Source organism: Poecile atricapillus, chromosome 14 (assembly GCF_030490865.1).
Source record: "Poecile atricapillus isolate bPoeAtr1 chromosome 14, bPoeAtr1.hap1, whole genome shotgun sequence".
Taxonomy (NCBI): domain Eukaryota; kingdom Metazoa; phylum Chordata; class Aves; order Passeriformes; family Paridae; genus Poecile; species Poecile atricapillus.
In genome coordinates, this window is record NC_081262.1 from 14,826,038 (window position 1) to 14,843,951 (window position 17,914).

At 52.6% G+C, this 17,914-nt stretch overlaps 1 protein-coding gene across 1 annotated transcript; it reads left to right on the forward strand.

Moving 5' to 3' along the window:
• The first annotated feature begins 60 nt into the window (after positions 1 to 60).
• Positions 61 to 17,369, forward strand: ALKBH5 (alkB homolog 5, RNA demethylase). The gene is made up of 5 exons (XM_058849439.1): positions 61 to 342; positions 503 to 1,319; positions 7,269 to 7,349; positions 11,558 to 11,713; positions 13,329 to 17,369. Exons 2-5 carry the CDS (start codon positions 601 to 603, stop codon positions 13,510 to 13,512), a joined length of 1,140 nt encoding a protein of 379 aa, XP_058705422.1. The 5' UTR covers positions 61 to 342; positions 503 to 600; the 3' UTR covers positions 13,513 to 17,369.
• Positions 17,370 to 17,914: the final 545 nt, after the last annotated feature.

A 17,914-nucleotide genomic window follows, 5' to 3' on the forward strand; every position in this document is an offset into this window, starting at 1 on the left:
GCCGGGCCGCGCGCTCTGTCCGTACGTGCGCGAGAGGGGCGGGGCCGGGGGCGGTGTCGGCGCGTGCGCGGCGGGGCGGGGCGCGGGGCGGCCCCGCGGGCGATCCGGGATGTCGGGCCGGCTCCTGGTGACGTAGCGGGAAGGGCCGCGCCAGACCCCCGCCCGCCGCTGTCCCCCGGCACGGCACGGGACCCCCCACACCTCCTCCGGTTGCCCCCCGCCATGGGCAGAGCCGCGGCGGTGGGAACGGGCAGGGCGTCCGGGGCCGCCGCTGGGAATGTGCCAGGCCCTGCCGCCGCGTGAGCACCGGCAGCGTTGTCCGCGCCCGCCCCGGGCCGAGCCGTGAGTGTGGCGTCCGCCGGGCCGCCCGTGCCCCGGGAGGGAGGGAGGGAGAGGGCGGGAGGTCCTGTCTCCGGTGGAGGGGGGGTGTGGGAGAGGGTCTGACGCGGTACCGGGATCCCGTCCTCACCTCCCCGTCCTGCGGGGCTCTCTCTCCCGGTAGGGCGGCGGGTGCCATGAGCAGCAGCTGCGCGTCCCCCGCCGCCGCCCGCCGCCGCCTGCAGCGCCGGGATCGATAGAGGCGGGGGCTGCGGACGCGCCATGGCCGGCAGCGGCTACACGGACCTGCGGGAGAAGCTCAAGTCCATGATGCCCTACCGGGACGGCCACAAAGGCGGCGGCGGCGGCCTCCCTAGGGAGCCCCCCGAACCTCCGTACGACCGCAAGCGGCGGCACCAGGAGGACTCCGGCTCCGAGCCCAGCGACTACGAGGAGCAGAAGGAGGAGGAGGAAGCTCGGAAAGTCAAAAGCGGCATCCGCCAGCTTCGCCTCTTCAGCGCCGAGGAGTGCGCCAAGATCGAGGCGCGCATCGAGGACGTGGTGTCCCGGGCGGAGAAGGGGCTCTACAAGGAGCACACGGTGGATCGGGCTCCGCTGAGGAACAAGTATTTTTTCGGGGAAGGCTACACCTACGGGTCGCAGCTGCAGCGGCGAGGCCCCGGGCAGGAGCGGCTGTACCCGCGGGGGGAGGTGGACGCCATCCCCGAGTGGGTGCACGACCTGGTGATCAGGAAGCTGGTGGAGCACCGGGTGATCCCCGAGGGCTTTGTGAACAGTGCCGTCATCAACGACTACCAGCCGGGGGGCTGCATTGTCTCCCACGTGGACCCCATCCATATCTTTGAGAGGCCCATCGTCTCCGTGTCCTTCTTCAGCGACTCGGCGCTCTGCTTCGGGTGTAAATTCCAGTTCAAACCCATCAGGGTGTCGGAGCCCGTTCTCTTCCTGCCCGTGAAGAGGGGGAGCGTCACGGTGCTCAGGTAACTCACCCGCGTTGCCGAGGCTCCGCTCAGGAGCCGGGGCCCGGTTGTGTAACGCGGATCACGAGGCGCACCTCGGGCTCCGTCTCCCTCGCCTGGAGGAGCTCAGGGCTTCGCTCTGGTGGAAGAGGTGAAGCGGCCATTTGGGGGGGTCCTGCCGACTTGGTGGGTGAGGATTTGGGTGGGCGCCCTCTCCACAGGGCTTGAGGCGGATGCTGGTGGGAGCGTGGCTGCTCGTGGAGCTCTGCTAACCACTGAGTTCCCGTAAATGGTTAAAATAACATGTTGAGGCACAAAATGGATCCTTTGCCCAAGAGTGGTCAGAGCGGAGCAGCTGGTAGGGACGGGGCTCCTGGGTCTATTCTTAGCTTGTCCGGTGCTTCTCTGACCTGACCTTAGTGGTGGAGAGAAGGTGTGAATGGCCTCCTGTTCCCAGTGTGTAAACTGGGAATGCTGAGCCCTCCCCTGCCCGGTGACGAGAGGGAGCCCAGAGCCCCGCGTGATTGTCACTTGGAAGTGCAGCGGGTCACGGGCACAGGAAAGGACATCGTGTGTGTCGAGGAAGAGCCCTGGAAGGTGGAATGACCTGCCCAAGGTCACGCAGTCGGTCGGCGGTAAAGCTGGGATTGGCACCGGGGAACGCCTGCTTCCGAACCCCGCTGCCTCCCGGTCCGGGCTGGGAGGGGGAGCAGACAGGTGAGGGGACAGGAAGGGCTGGAGCACAGGGATCCCGCTGGTGTCCAGCTCCTGGGGAGGACAGCTCGAATCCTGGCACCTGGACTGCCAGTCCCTTGTGTCCCTGAAGGTCAGAGTGCTCCCTGCCAGGAGCAGGGATCACCGGGACGCTGCCAGCAGTGCTACCAGCTGTATCCTCCTTCTGGGGGTTATTTTTTTGGACTGGTGAAGGTCCAGGCCGGTTTTCCGGGCTCCCAGGCCGTAACACAATCCCTTGCTTTGGCTTGTAAATTGATCGCCGCAGGGTTCGGGAAGGAATTTTTCCCCCCACAAACACACGGCCTCCTTGACTGGTGCATCAATAATAAATGCTGAGATCTCGCGTAGCTTTTATCTCGGAAAAGCTGCACAAACATTAACTAATCCTCGCCGTACCCCGGTGTTAGGTAACTTGTGTGGATTAGCCAGGGATGAGGGAGGCTGCAGAGGGAGCCGGGAACGCTGCTGAGGACATTTTCTCATTCTCTGGTGGTTTGACAGGGCTCGGGGGGCAGAGGTCAGGGTGATTTTGTGAAATGGGACCCAAGGGGACCCATCCTGCCCTGTATCTTTTTACTGCAGAGCAAGCTCCGTCCCCAGGGATGGAGACTGCCGGGTGTGAGGCAGCTGCTCTGCTCCCTGACTTCTCCGAGATACCAGGAGGGAAACTTTCTACCCTAATTTTCCTGCTGGTGATGCAAACCCCTCTGCTGTCTTTCCTTGTCAGGCCTGGATAAATAGTTGTTCTTCCTTTTACAGCCAGAGGCCTTTTTTAAAGACATTGAGAGTTTTTATCCTGCTTGGAAGCATTCTGGCAGAGCTGCTAATGCAGGGTCAGCCTCAAGTCTTGCAGTCAAAGCCTCTTGAAAAACTCTGGGGGAGGATCTGCAGTGGAGGATGGCGGGAGAAAGGAGAGATGCTTTCTCTGCTCCAGGACCAAAGAATGAGGTTTTCTTATTCCAGATCCTTGCTCTTCCTTCAAAACTGCTGGGAAGAGGCTGCTGGCTTAGGGCTCATGGAATTGGAGTGAGGTGTCTCCCAGGGATGTTTGGGTTGTTGGCCAGTGTCACTGAAGTACTGTAATCAGTTTGTTAATGTGGCTGAAGCAATCCTACAAACCAAATAAAGATATCTTAAACATATTTTCCCACCAAATCCTTGGGCTGCTTTCCAGCTCACCCACTGCAGCTTGATCACGGTCAGATGTTCTGACTTCCAGCAAGTAATAGACTTTAAAACAGGGATTATTTCAAATTTGGTACAGCAGTTAGCAGGTACTTTACACTCACTTGAGGGAGAGTCTACCGAAGTGACTCTTCTGTGTTGATAGGATCCTGGCTGGAATCAATTCCTTGCCTCACAGCAGATCTCCTTGTCTCGCATCTAACCCCAGCAATCAGGAGAGGTGCAGACCTTGCTCAGGGGTGTGTCACCAAATCCAGCCCTTGGTCATGACTAAGTCAGCTCCCCAAACTTGGCATTTTCTCCTATGGATAAACAGCTGCTGGAGGCAGTTGCCCTGGAGATGGGGAACAGGCACAGATAGAGGTGGCATGCCTGTAATGTCTGGGATTCAAATCCTGCTGGGTCAGTGGCTGCTCCTGGCGTGCAGCCTTGCCGGGGAAGCCGTGGCTGTTCAGGCATGTGTGGAAGTCACGAGGATCTAAAGGAAGCTGTCAGATCCCTGTCTTTGACCCCACAGCACTCTCAGGCTGGCCCCAGATTGCCCCTGTCCTGTTCCTGCTCCTAATTTCATAGCTGCTGACCCTGGAGGGATTTTGCAGAGTGGCTTTCCCCGTTCCTGTCCCTCGACTTTGTTTGCCTGCCCTGAAGCAGGATGTGGTGTTTGCTAACACTGAACATGCTCCAGACTCCTTAGAAAGTGTTCAGCCCTCAAATGACAGGTGAGGTGGAACAAGATTCACGTGGCTGGGCTGTGCCCCTCTGCCAGAAGGCAAAGGCTGAGGCACCCCATGTCCTGGTAATGAGCTCTTCCCTCTTCCAGCAAGGCCCTTTCTCCTCTCCTTTCACATCTGCAGGGAAGATTTGCTCTTGTAGGTTTTGAGATCTAGAAGATGACCTCCTCCAGTCCCCTCTTCTCCCACAGCCCTGGGAAGCAGGTGCTCCTGCAGGTTTGTCTCAGTGGCAGCCAGGCCAGGAGGAGGCATCAGCTCGGTGTGTGCTGCTGGATCCCAGTCCTGTGACCCATCAGCTCCTTAGGGAGGGGTTAAAATATTTTTCTTATTTTAACAGTAATTTGGTGAGCTTCAATCAATAGAAGCAGTGATGGGGAGATGGAAGAATTTGCCTTTTCACTGTGGGAACGTGTGCTTTGAGAATGCTTGGGCTGGGAAAAAGGGAAGGAGGAGGGGGTGTGTGGAGCCAGCTGGGATGGGACGTTCCAGGTGGATCCCTGCCCTGCAGCTGCTGTCACAGGAAGCAAATCTCAGCACTGAAACTGCCAGGTATGTTGTCTGAGTGTTGGAAAGAGTGCAGCTGCAGGAGGAAGGAAAGGCACAGGTGACATTTCCCAGGTTTTGGGAGCTCATGCCATACGGGCTTCCCTCCCGCAGCTGGAGAGTGCTCCAGGTCGTCTCCTGGCTGTTTGTAATGGCAGGGGAACACTGTGATGTGTGTCCCTCCTGTTGTCTCGAGGCGTGCCTGATGGAGGCATAATCAGAGCAGGTTGGAGTCGCTGGAGGATGAACCTCCTTCCTTCCCAGCTGGAGGAATCTCTCTGCAGCTGTCTGCTCCAAAATAGCCTGATCTCTCAGAACAGGCTGATGGTGCAGAGGAAGTTCCATGTGTGCCAGTGGTGATGAGGCAGAGATTTGTTCAAGCTTTTCTTGTTAGAGTCTCTAGAACTTCAAGGCTTCCTTTTCTGGTGACGTTTCCACAAAAATATCCACTTTTATCTCTCTGTGAATCAATTCTGGCTCAGCAGCAGCTCTTCTGGATGGAAAAAGAGACTCGGAAGAGTTGGGGGTGTAAGGTTTGACAGGTTAGGTTGGGCTTGGGGCTTGGTTTTTGGTGTAGTGTATGGAAAACATCAGCATTTACCTGTGTTCTTCTGGAAAACGCTCTGCGATGGAGATGCCACACTCAGGTGTTCTCATGGGCAGGAATTCATTACTTTCCTTTCCAAGTTACTTTGGGTTTGTTCTCTGGGCAAGAAGTCTATGTGTAGACCCTTGGTCTCATTATGGGTGTTTTTCTTGGGGGTCTGCCCCTTCACCCACCCTCAGGGCATGTGCAAGGCTGGGTAGTGGATGAGAAATTAATGCTGGCACAAGGCAGCACAAATACGACACAACCAAATAATCCTTTTCTTCCGTTTCTCTGCTGTGCAAAGGCACGCTATCACTGTGTATGATACAGTGCAAACAGAGTTTACCCACACCAGTTTGGCACTGGGGCAGACTGGTGTGTCCCCCTTCAGGGCCTCAGACCAGAGTGGTGGGGCTGCTGTGTGATGCTGTGTGCATCTGGGAGCACAAACTTGCTGGTGCCACTCTGGAAGTGATCTGGAAAGGGTGCTCTTGCCTGGGGAAGGAGTGCAAAGAGTGTCCAGGCTGATAGCATGATGGAGATTTCGGGTCTGGAAGCAGGTCTGGGAGCAGACCTTTCCCTGGTGTTGAGGGTGCTGCTGAGGATGCTGAGTTGAATGTTAACGTGGGTGATATTCATGAATTCACTGGAGCTTGACGCAGAGATTCCAGGAACATAATAGAGCATCATCACAGGCCCCTTGGCATAACGCTGCCGTGTTCTGCAACACCTGGAGCACAGTGGGGATGGACACCACCCCTGCTTTAACTGGTCAGGTCTTAGACTTTCAGCTCTCCTCACAGAGCAGTAAATCTGTGTGTGAGGAGGTGTTTCTGGGTGAGTGGGTGGGTTATCTAACCACATCAAGGAAACCCGGTCCTGTCCCCAGGGAAGAATTGCGTGTGTGAGCTCTGTTCTCTGCTCAGGGTGTCCTGAATAACCTGCCAGCCCCTGACCCTGGCGTGCCAGCAGTGACACGGAAAAGCCTTGTGGGGACACTGGGCCTGGTGATTTCTGCTTCAGGCTGGGTGTGCAGGCTTGAGCAGCCTTCGCCCAAGTGCCTTCCAAGGTGTTCCTGCCCTCGTTGGGTGTTTCAGGAAGCGCTGAAGTTGTTTAGCTTCTCTTTTCCCCATCCTGGACTGTAGAAGGCTGTCAGTGAGCTGACACTCTCCAAACGGCAGGTAGAGGGCAGGCCCCACCGCTGGGATCTGCTGGCTCTCACCCTTGGAGTGCCTGGGTGTGCTCCCAGCAAGGTTTGTGTGTCAGAGCTCTCCACGGACCCACTGTGATTTCACCTGCTGTGCTGGGTGCAGGAGTCCAGCTGAAAACAGAAGCAGCCATGAGGAAATGCTCCAATGTGTTGTGGGGAAGCCTTGGCTGTCCTTGGCTGTGGATTTTCTCTAGCCTGCTGAAAATGTGGAGTATCTGGAGTCATGTCACATGGTGAAACACTCCTGCTGACAACAGCTACTGCTTGAGCCTGGGCTTTTCCTCAGCCCAGGGAGTTGTTTTACCCTGTTACAGGGAGGTTTTAGAGGAGTGCAGCTTGGTTTGCAGGTCTCAGTTTGTAGGTTACCCCATCAGTACTGGCTATGGGATGGTGATGATGTTGTGGTGGCTGAGGATGTGCCGTGTGATGGGGAGGGTGATGAGGTGCCTGTGCTCAGGGAAAGGGGATGAGAGGCTCAGCTCTTACCACAACTACACTCCTCTGTGGCTAAGAAACCTCCTTGATCTGTTAAATGTTTAGATCTGGGTGTGCTGCACATCTGAGCTGTGAGAGATGGTTTTTCTCACAGGCATGTTTGAAATGATGCTTTGGAGGAATGTGCTCATTTTCTTTCCCCTGTTGCTTTCTATTTTCTTCATGAATTAATGGTCTGAATCTACAGTTCTACATTTCTACACGTTTTATTTCACAGTGCTGGAGCAGGTGGCAGTTTCCTCTGGGGTATGCTGAAAAATTGAGTCATAAACCCCCCAAAACCCCCTGACTGTCCTCATTCTTTCCCGATGTTTGTTCCTTCCTGTAAGTCTAGCTCCTGTGTGCCTGGGGGGTGGTGTCTGGAGGAGGAATTCCTGGTGGAAGTTAGGAAGTACTGGCCAAACTGAGTTGTTGAGGCTGGAAACCACTTTCTGCTTCTGCCTGGCATCTCCCTGACGGTGGCTTTTTGTTTCTGTTGTCAGTGGGTATGCGGCCGACGAAATCACACACTGCATTCGACCACAGGACATCAAGGAGAGGAGAGCTGTCATCATCCTCCGAAAGTAAGTGTTGAAGCCCTCCAGACAGCAAGATAAACATGGATGTGGTGTCATGATGCTTAAACACTTGAAAACTTGCTTGTTAATTTGCTGGCTTGATCTTACACCTTGATTAGGTGTCACTGTGACGCTGGCTCGTGTCGTGCTGTACCTGGCGGTGGAAGTGGCTGGAACCTGTTCCTGCAGGGTTAATCCCTTCTTGGCTTTGTGCAGCAGCACTTCATTGTAATATCTGGGGTTGCAAGCCATGCTGGGGCCCAAACTGGCTTTCCTTGGCTGCCCAGCTCCAAAGACCTGGGATATCAAACTCTAGTTTTGGGCTGTGTGTTCAGATGTCTGGTCATGGGAGAGTTACCTGGACAGTCTTTCGAAGCTGATGCTTGAGATGAGGAATGTCCTATGAAGGAGAGAAAGTTTTCTGGGTATATGGGTTTTGTTTCCTGGGGAGAGAGGAAGACAGGCTTTGGAGGGAAACACGTAGAAGGTTCAGTGCTCATTACAAAGCTTGTCCTTTGTGTCTCTGTTGGGGAGCCGGGCTCCATAAGCTGATTTAGAAAGGGGCTTCCTGTTCTAGAAGAGCACTCTTGATGGCATTTCATCAATCAGTGTTTGTTCCTGAAGCTCGTAAGAAAATGGAGAAAAAGTAAACTAACCCCTCCCCAAAGTCCCTCAGTAAAACCTTATTTTCTGCCTAGAAATGCCCTCTCTCCTCATTTCCTTCTACTAGGAGACCAAAAACTGTGACTGCCACACATTGACCCCTGCAGACTGTGCCTTGGAAGGTGTTAGCAGCAATTCTGCTGTCAAGAAGCATCTTTGTAAATGAAAATACACAACTTTGAGTCCTGTAAACCCAGCCAAAAATGTGGGCATTGGTGGCAGGGCTATGGTTGTGGCCCAGGCTGACATAAGGCTCGCAGGCAAGCGGTCTGGATTCAGACTGGATGAGCTTTTGGATGGCTTAGTTGGTTTCAAAACAAGTCTGGCAACATTATGAGGACATGGCACAAAGCCAGCGGAGTGGAGTTGGACATCTGGTTAGAGAAACCCATGGAATGAAGGCAGGAAAAACAGCAGCCCTGAGGCATTAGGCAGGCAGAATCAGCCCAGACCCAGGGAGGCAGGATGAGATGTGGCAGGAGATAGAGTGGGATGAAAGGCAGGCTGTAGCCAAACCACCCCACAGCTGGGTATGGCCACGTGAGGTTTGGAGCGAGAGGCTGTGATAAGAACTTATATCTGTCATGTTTGTGGTGTTGAAACAGCCAGGGAAAAGCAGCACAAGTGCTGACAAGGAGGCATCTCCAAGTGTTGTAGCTGCTTTGGTTGAAGTTTGGGAAAGAGAAGCTGCCTGTCCTAGGTTGTGGAGCAGTTCCCTGGAACAGACTGACTCAGATAAATGAGCTAAAGTTGCCCAAACTGGTGCAGATATCGAACACACCTGTTTAAACTGGCTCTGCCTCTTGCTTTCTCCAGCCTTGCTAAGCTGAGGGTATTGGATTGTTTCAGTCAAGCCTGGCTGCCCTCAAAGTGCATCTGGGCAAGAAGGGACCTTAAACCTCGCCTTGTTCCAACCCTTGCCATGGGCAAGGACACCTTCCACTAGACCGGGTTGCTCGGGGCCATGTCCAACCTGTGCTTCTCTGGGCAACCTGTGCCAGTGCCTCACTGCTCTCTGAGTAAAGGATTTCTTTCTAATATCTAATCTAAATCTTCCCTCTTTTAGTCTAAAACTCTTCCCTCTTGTCTTACGACCATCTCCCCACATAAAAAGTTGTTGTCTGTGTTTTTTATAAGCCCCCTTTAAGTCCTGGGAGGAGCAGTGAGGTGTCCCTGGTTGTACCAGCTGACCTGGTGCATTCCTGCTGAGGGCACAGAGCCTGTAGCTTTGCTGGCTTTGTTTGCTCATCCACCATGATTTTTGGGGCCTGATTTGCTTCGTGTCAGAGCAGAAATGTCTCTGCCCATCCAACAGCGAGGGGCTGACCCTACAGACAGGCCAGATGAAATCACACCAGGATTTTTCCCTTGAGCAAAGCATAAACCCCCTGGTAATTATTTCTGCGTAGCCGTGGTGAATCCATGGCAATGTTTGCCAAAGGCTGTGCTGTGATTGCTGCCAAATAGAGCTTATTAATTGCTGCTTATCCCTGGCCAGGGCGGCCACCTCGTGGGCCGCTGTGGCCTTTGCCTGTGCCGGGACCGTGGATGGCTGCACAAACGCCATTCCCGATCCCCGGGATCATGCGACTTTGCCTGGAACAGGGTGTTATGCAACCAGGAAAACAGCTACTTCCTCTGGTGGCCTGCGAGCACGAGAGGCTCGGGAGCAGCCAACAGCCTCGTAAAACTCCTCTTCCTCTTTTTCGTGGTGAGGATCAGCCCTGAGCTTTCCTGATCAGATCGGTTGGATCATCCCAGTTGGAGCTGGGATATTCGGCTCTGAATTCTGCCAGAGCCTGCTGGGTCCCAGACATTTCAGTCTGGCTCTGCTCTTGCCTCTGCTCCGAGCGTGTTTTCGCTGACGGCAGCGGGAGAACAAAGCTGTGGGAGCTGGAGGAGCAGCGGGGTTTTGCAGGATTCTCCAGAGCAGTGTGCTTACCAAGCAGGTCATAAACACTTCAGTACTCAGTGTTTGCTGTGTGTTGGATCACAGGGCTGCCGGGAGCCAGCGGGGTTTGGAACTGCTTTGAGCCTGAGGAGGGGAGGAATGGTGCTGTCAGTTTATGAAATGCTGGGAGAGGTAATGTGGGAGGTGGGCATAGAAATGAGACCTATTGAACCCATTGAAAGCAATTTTAGAGGCTTTTGTTGCCATTCTGCTTTCACTCTCATAAATAGAGTTTCTCTGTTTAAGTCAGGTAGATTCATTGTTCTCTATTTTTGTGTCACCTCTCCTAGTACCTGGACAGAGGGAGTGTGGCTGGTGTTCCCTTGCCCTTGCAGTGTATTGGGGGTTGGTTTGTTTGAATTGCAGCCCTGCAGTTGCTGTTGTATTTGAGAGTTGTTTAAACCACCTGACTTTTCACAGGCAGGATCTGCAAGGCCTTTGGTGTTCAGGCTGGACTGGGTCCAGCCCTGGAGCTGAGAACAACTCAGGATGACAGCGTGGACTAGCACAAACTCCATCCTGGCAGCTGCCTTCGGAAGTGTTCCTTGTTTCTGGCATGCTGGGCAAACTCAGGCTGCCATGCCCAGCTTTGCCTGTGCCAGACTGGCATCGCCCTGATTAGCTGAAGAGGCTCTCCCTGATGGCAGAGAGAAGCTTGGCAGCTGGATGTGCTTCCTAATGGAAGTTTAGATTGGGATTCTCCTGTGGAAACCTCCCTCAGGAGCTGAAGTTCAGCACTGGAGAACAAGTAGTGGTTCTCCCCCTCCTCCAGCTGTATATGGCTACAATCCTGTGACAGTTCTCCTTTGGGATAAGCCGTGCTTGCTCTTTGGCAGAGCTGCTGGAAGGGATGTGGTGCAGCTTCTGTTTGCTACACCTTCTCCTGACTCGTACTTCAACTCTTTGCACCTCTTAGTCAGGCTGAGGAACACCTGACCCCGGGAGATCTGTGGGCAGGAGGGAGTTTCCAGGTGGAAGCAGTTATTACTGTTGCAGGTGATGATACTTTTGTAGGGCATCTCCCACCCAGGTGGCTTAACTGGAGCTGTGAGTTATTGCCAGGTGATTTCATGGGATTTCACAGCTGCTCCAGCAGCTCAGCTTCTTGTCCCGGAGCTGGGGTTGCAGCACTTCTTGCATTCATCTCATGACTGTGTGTCCCCAAGCCAAGGCAGGATAAAGGGGAATGGCTTCAAACTGACAGAGACTATGTTTAAATTAGGTATAAGGAAAAAAATCCTTTCCTGTCAAGGTGCTGAGGCCCTGGCACAGGTTGCCCAGAGAAGCTGTGGCTGCCCCATCCTTGAAAGTATCCAAAGCCGGGATGGACAGGGCTTGGAGCAGTCTGGTCTAGGGGAAGGTGTTCCTGCCTGTGGCAGGGGTTTGGAAATGAGATGATGTTTATGGTCCCATCCAACTCAAACCATTCTGTGATTCTGTGAAGCTTTTAGTACCACAAAGCTGCAGTTTGTTGTGCTGTGGAGGGTGGTATTCCTGCCCCTCCTCCCGAGCTGTGTGGTTGGGGTGGGGAATTCTGCTGCAACACTGGTGATTCTGTAGAAACCCCTTGCAAATTCTCTTTCTCTTTAAATATTTGCAGAACAAGACTAGATGCGCCTCGATTGGAAACAAAATCCCTGAGTAGCTCTGTGTTGCCACCAGGTTATAACTCTGACCGCCTGTCGGGAAGCAACCGGGACCAGATCCTGAAACCAAAGCGGTCCCATCGCAAAGCAGATCCTGATGCTGCCCACAGGTAGGATCATCTCTCCTAAGAGCAATGTTTGGGATGGTGTCTGGATCACTGCATAGCTGAGGTTCCTGGCCTCAGAACATATTTAAAACCATTCTGATTTGCACCTGCCAGGTGCTTTTTGCAATGCCCAGATCTGTTTTATCAGAATGAGCTCTTTATGTGCTCCTCCCAGACTTGTGGAGGCTGAGCTCTGGCTGTAAGCAGCTTACATTGTTTATCCTGTGAGTGGCATAATGAAGAAGCAATAGATTTGGCTGGCTTTTGATAATGCAGTCGTTCAGAACAATAGTTTCCCTGCAGCTAATCATTTTTGACCTCTATTGCCAAGCAACCTGTGCAGCTGTGTTAAACTATATTATGAAAGCAGTCCTGGGGGGGGAATTGGAGGGTTTGCTGTCTGGGAAAGGTTAAGGATTTGGGAAGTTTCTCAGGTCTGTTTTGATTCTAGAGCTCTGTGTTTGTATTTTTGTGTGAGAAACCAGACTCTGTGGATGTTTAAGCGTGACCTTCAGGGAAGCTGCTTGCTGAGGTTTCAGACAAGCTTGAGCTCTGCAGCAAGGCTTCCCTTAAACACCTTGGTGTGAGCACTCTCATGGCTGTGAGTGATAGCCAGTGTGCCAGCTGTCCTGCATATTTCCATTCCAAAGCTTCCTGAGGATGCAGATGGCATTCTCTTCACAATGGGCACAACCCAAAAATTGACTTGGTCGCAGGGCTTGGCTGCCGTGCGGTCCCAGCCCTGTTTGAACCTGTCCTGGAGGGAGGAGGGTGGGGATGGTTTGTTTGTGAGCAGTGTTCATTCACCTGGATGCAGGCTGGGAAGATGGATGAAGATCTGAAGCTGGGCTGCAGATGCAGCTTCCCTGGGAGCTCGCAGAGGGCCGGTGTCCAATTAGAGGAGCGATCATGCGGGACAAATGTGCACATCCGTCAGAGCTGTTCTTCAGCCTGATGTGACCTTATCAGGCTGTGGGGGATGGCTTGCATAGGCTCCTGCAGCAGATGGGTGTGAAAAACATGTTTTTCTCTTTCTCTGGCCTCAGAGACTCCGGTATAACAGGTAATTCTCATGGATATCATAGTGGGATCTCTCAGGAACCACTCGGATAAAGTAAATGGTGTGTGCAGCCCACCAACCCAGTCCTGCTAGAAAGTAATCAGAGGCAGCTCTGCAGAAATAACAGTTGCACCGTGCTAATGTTTGAGAGGACAAAGGATTTTGGAGCTGAGGTTTGATCATGCACCATAAGGAGCTCAGCTCTGTGTTCTAAATTCTGCTGCAGTAGAGACAGACCCTTCTGCCCAGGGGATTTTTCTTAGGGCCACCAGCTACAAGTAAAAAAAAAAAAGAGGTGACTGGAAGTGTTCCTGGTGAAGATAAAGGCCAAAGCTTGCCTTGGGAAGGGAAAGAACTGGCCCATCATAGCCAAGTTCTCAGCTCCCCTTGGGAGGTGCAGCTTGGTGATGTGTTCTTGCTCTGCCCAGTAGCCAGTGCTGGGAAAGCAGTGGGAAAACAGGTGGAGCTATCACGGCAAGTAAAGCACAGATAGCATCCAGGAGAGTGCCTGGATCCCGTCACGGTGTGCTCTCACTCCTGTTTTCTCCCTCTCCACAGGCCACGGATTCTAGAAATGGATAAGGAGGAGAACAGGCGCTCTGTCCTCTTACCAAAACATAGGAGACGGAGCAACTTCAGCTCTGAGAACTATTGGCGAAGGTCTTACGAGTACACGGAGGACTGTGACGAGGAAGAGGAGGACGGCAGCCCCGCCAGGAAAGTTAAAATGAGGCGACACTGAGGATTGCACTTCCCAGGCTCGTGGAGCTGATGAGATTGGCCTCCAGTCTGTGAAAACTTTCTCCTCCCTCTGGCTATCTTCCATCTAGCTTCAGTTTTGGTTTTTCCTTTCAGGCTGAAGAGTAAACAGGAAGGATTTGCTTTTATGAATGGAGGAATGCTGAGACATACGTGAGGATGGAACATGTCCAGTGCACATGGTGTCCTGAGTCATGGGTCAGGCGGGCATCTCTCCCTTAGGAAGCAGATAAAGTTATGCCAGGTTGTCTGTTGGGATTTCTTTTGAAAACACCAAAAAGTTTAACTGTTTCATTGCGCAAGATTCAAGAATTGTATTTTTGTTTTTTTTTTTTCTTTTTTGTTTTTTGTTTTTGTTTTGGTTTTTTTTTTGCTTTAACACTTTTCCTTTCCAAATGTTCTAAATATGATGTTTGACCCCAGGAGCTAAAATTCCATGGTGGGCTCATATTCCTTGTTTCACCAAAGGGCTCCTTGGTCTCTTCTTACCTGGTGGTTTTTGGGTCTGTTTTAAGGGTGCCCTGCAGTAACTGGAAGTTTGAAGCTTTGCAGACCCCTCTTGCTGCGATCAATTTCAAAGGGTTTAGGACATTTTTGTTGCACTTTAGTGTTTTAAATGCCGAAGGTTTCCTTTCCAGACCCTTTTCCCAAGCCAGCATGGGCTCGCAGCCCTGTGTCCCTGCGCTGCCCTCTGCGAGAAGAATGTACTAGAGCTCTGGTTTCTCAGTGCTGGTCTGACTGGGGGCGTGCTGTGGTTGAGGAGGAAGGAAACGAGGCCCAGCATTGTCTCGAGATCCATATTGGAATCTCAGGGCTGCCAGGTGAGGGATCACACTGAGCACGTGCTGCTTCCCAGAGCTGGGGATAGCCAAGAGGAGTAGGAGACGCTGTGCTTGTGAGGGCTTGTGCCTTGGGACCCCCGAGAAGAGCCTTTCTCCACTGCCCCTTCCAGGTGGAGAGAGAGTCAATGCAGCATTCCCAGCAATCCCATCCCGAGGGACTGGCTGCACTCTCACAGAGCAGGAACAGGAGCTGCTGAGGCCTTGGGGGAGCCGAGCAGCTCTGTCCCCTCCGAGGCTGGCTCTGGGAGCAGGGACACTGCAGGGATCGAGTTTGGCCCCAGTTCAGTGCATCCAGCACTGAAGTTGCCTGCTTTCTCCTGACTTATTCCTGCCTGTGTTCCTGGGGTAGGGAGCTTCTTGGTTGCTACAGGAAATGCTGAGAAGAATCAGGTGTTCAGCCCTGTGGAGTTGTGTTAAAGCATCTGCCATCATCATCCTCTTCTCCCACCTGGTTTGTGTTAGCCCAGACCAAAGCCTTGGTGTTTGCAAAGTTTGGGGCCCGATGCCATATTTAGAGCTGTACTTTTAAGGAAAATTTCCTCCAGTTGATTCTTTGAACCCAAGTGTTGGCAGTTGTAAGGAGTAGTCTTATTTTTAAATTTTTACTGCTTTGCCCTCCCTCCAATTGTAGTTTTTCTTAGTGTCGTGTCCCCCACACACTTCATGGTCTGCACGCTTGGCAATAAAAAGATGTAATATATTTTGAAACCTGTTTGCTGCTGTCTTGAGGGGCTCCTGGTCTAAAACAACCACCCAGGCGTTGTTCCCTGCAGTGCTGATCAAGGACATTTGCTGACATCTGGGTCCCACTGTCCCTTCCCTTCCCTGCTGATTTTCACCTGGTGTTGGGGTTCTGCTCAGGCTGGATTTTGTCACACGAGCTCAGAGGATGTTGCCATCACCTTCGGCACAGTGCTGGCTGTGGAGGTGTTGGTGAGGTCCCCAGTGTCTGTCTGTGATTATCCAATGGTTTCCCTGGTGAAAGCCCCCAGTGGCTCCGTGCTGAGGCACAGCCTCTCAAGGAACACGTCTTGTCAGTCCAGACATCCAAAAGTTTGTGCTTCTGCTGCTTGTGAAACCTTGCAAATGCTGTTTTCAGACCACACGTAGCATTTGAAGCGCTGTTCCTCACCCTCCCAGCTTTCTGCTGTGAATCCAGGCCAGCTCTTGGCTACAAACCCCTGTTTTGGAAAGCTTGGCGTTCCTGTGATAGCAAAACCGCATGCAGGGAGCAGAGATCCCTTCTCCTCCTGATGGCTTTGTCTTTCTGGATCCATCCTGGCCATGCCCCCTACCCATTGCGGTGCCGGGCTCTGCTGTGGGTGCAGACGGTGACAGAGGTCACTGCCAGAGGTCTCAGCTCTCCTGGCTCACAATTTTATCCTTGCCTCTCCAATATGAATACCCTGCTGTCAACTCAAAATGAAGGTGGAGCAGCCGGCCTTTCCACAGCTTCCCAGAGCAGGACTTCCATGGGATGAGGCACTGGCTGTGTCTCTGAGCATCCTGAGGTGGTCTTAGCTCTGAGATGGTCCCAGCCATCACCTCATCCTGGTCCTCTTGTAGTCTGTATGTGTGCAAGTTTCCTTTCCCAGCTTGTTTGGGTATTCCTGCATGTCCTGCTCGGGAGCTTTCCCCTCCTTCCCTCTTCCCATCCCTGCAGTGGGTCAGAGCTGGCAGCTGTGGCTGGGGGGACAGGAGGAGCTCCTCTCCAGCCACGATCTGCTCTTGGTTTTTAACCTGACTGGTTGGGGCTTGACACCTTGGAGAGAGAGGGAGCAGGATGCAAGCGGGCAGAACCCACAGCATCCCTCAGGAGAGGAATCTGCAGGCAGGGCCATCTTCCCACTTGTACAGGCATTTTCTATAGACACGGATGTATATGTGTAGATAACATGGTTTTTTAACTCTTTTGCACTGAACAACATCAGAGTGAAACCTGGATTCGAAACTAGAAGACATTTTTCACACAGATCCAGAGGTCTGGATCCTTCTTGTAACCTATCTGGTTGAAACTGTGGCTCGGAATTCCTGATTTTCTCTGTTGGGCTGCACACAGGCCTCAGGTCAGGCTGGTGGCATGGGGCTGGTGTGGAGCAGGGAGTGGGGTGAGCTCCAGTTTGGAGGCAAAACTTCTCCCATCTGCCCCTTGGGGTGGGCTCATGCACAGCCCTGACCCCGTTGGCTTTGTCGTGTGTCTGATGTGGTTGTGTGTGGTCCAGCCTCTCCATCCACCCACAGCGTGTCCGTGCTCAGCCCCGAACGGGAGCTACATCCAGTGTGACAATCCGTGTGCCCAGACCAGGAGAACTGGCTTTCCTAAGGAAGGGGAGGAAGGTGGGGTTCATCCCTGCTTTTCTGCAAAGAGCAGGAGGAATTGGGGTTTGTTACTGTTAATGCATCTCGAGAAGGGTCAGTGGTGGAATTATCCAAGCCCATGGATCAAAACAGCTGCCAGGCTTTGAGGAGGGCTCAGAGGGGCCGGGGTCTAGACCCCCACCAGCAGCAAAGTCTTATACCTGCCAAAAGTGTTCCCTTTCTCTGATAGGAGGAGAAACATTCGGCTGAGAAATGTCTCTGCTCCTTCCCCTGCCCACACTTAGAAGTTATGGCTGACTTTAATTTTTGTTTTTTTAAAGATTCTAATTTTTTTTTTTGTTACCAATAAAAATAAAAATTAAAAAAAAAATAAAAAAAATAAAAAAGAAAGTGGCAATATTTTTTTTCTGTAAGCTTTTCCTAGGAAAAAGCGTGGTTTGTAACAAAGTTGTACAGTTCTGAAGTTTGAGATACGAGAAGTACTGTGTGAAACGCTGTAAATGGGGCAGAGATTATTTTATGTACAGTCTGACGTGGGGGAATCTTTTAATTCCGGTTGATTCTTAGGAAGAATTTGGTTCTTCACTGTCAGGGTTTGGAATTTCATGGTTTCATTATTATTTTTTTTTTTTTTCTTGTATAGATTGCTGCATTAATTGAATAAAAGCAGAAAGCATCACTGGGCCTGGCTGTTTGGTAGTTCTGGGGGCCAGGATGTGCCTCGATTCCCCCCTGGCAGGAACGAGGTGTTTGGGAGAAGGGAACTGGTTCTAAATAAAGGGAGTCACTGGCTCCCTGGGGACAGGGTGCCCAAATGTGGTGGCTGTGCTGTCCTAGAAATTAGGGACAGGGATCTCTGCCTTCCTCCTCCTCTTCTCCTTCTTCCTGCCAGCACCCTGTGCTTCAGCTTCCTGCTGAGCACCTCACCCTCCCTGTGCCTCCCTCCTGCAAGAGGGAGATGGTGGGATGGGTGTGAGGTGCTAGAGAGGGGATGGATGGGGTTTGCTGGTCTTGTGTGTGGCCTCGCTTCTTCCTCCTCTCTTCTTTCCTGCTCTTCTCCCTTCTCTCTCCTATCCTCACCCTCCTCTCCATCTCTACTCCCTCCTCTTCCTCTCTTCCTCACACCTCTTTATCTCTTATTCCCTTTCTCTGCCTCTCCTCCCCTTTTCACTACCCCTTCTTTCTCCCCTCTGTTCTCCTTCCTCTGAGTTCTTCCTCCTTATC

Bases quoted from the DNA above. Each gene is read 5' to 3' on its own strand.
- ALKBH5 (XM_058849439.1), top strand. From the start codon at position 601: ATGGCCGGCAGCGGCTACACGGACCTGCGGGAGAAGCTCAAGTCCATG. The intron at 1,320-7,268 runs GTAACTCACCCG...TTCTGTTGTCAG, and splicing joins GGGAGCGTCACGGTGCTCAG to TGGGTATGCGGCCGACGAAA. The intron at 11,714-13,328 runs GTAGGATCATCT...CCCTCTCCACAG, and splicing joins GATCCTGATGCTGCCCACAG to GCCACGGATTCTAGAAATGG.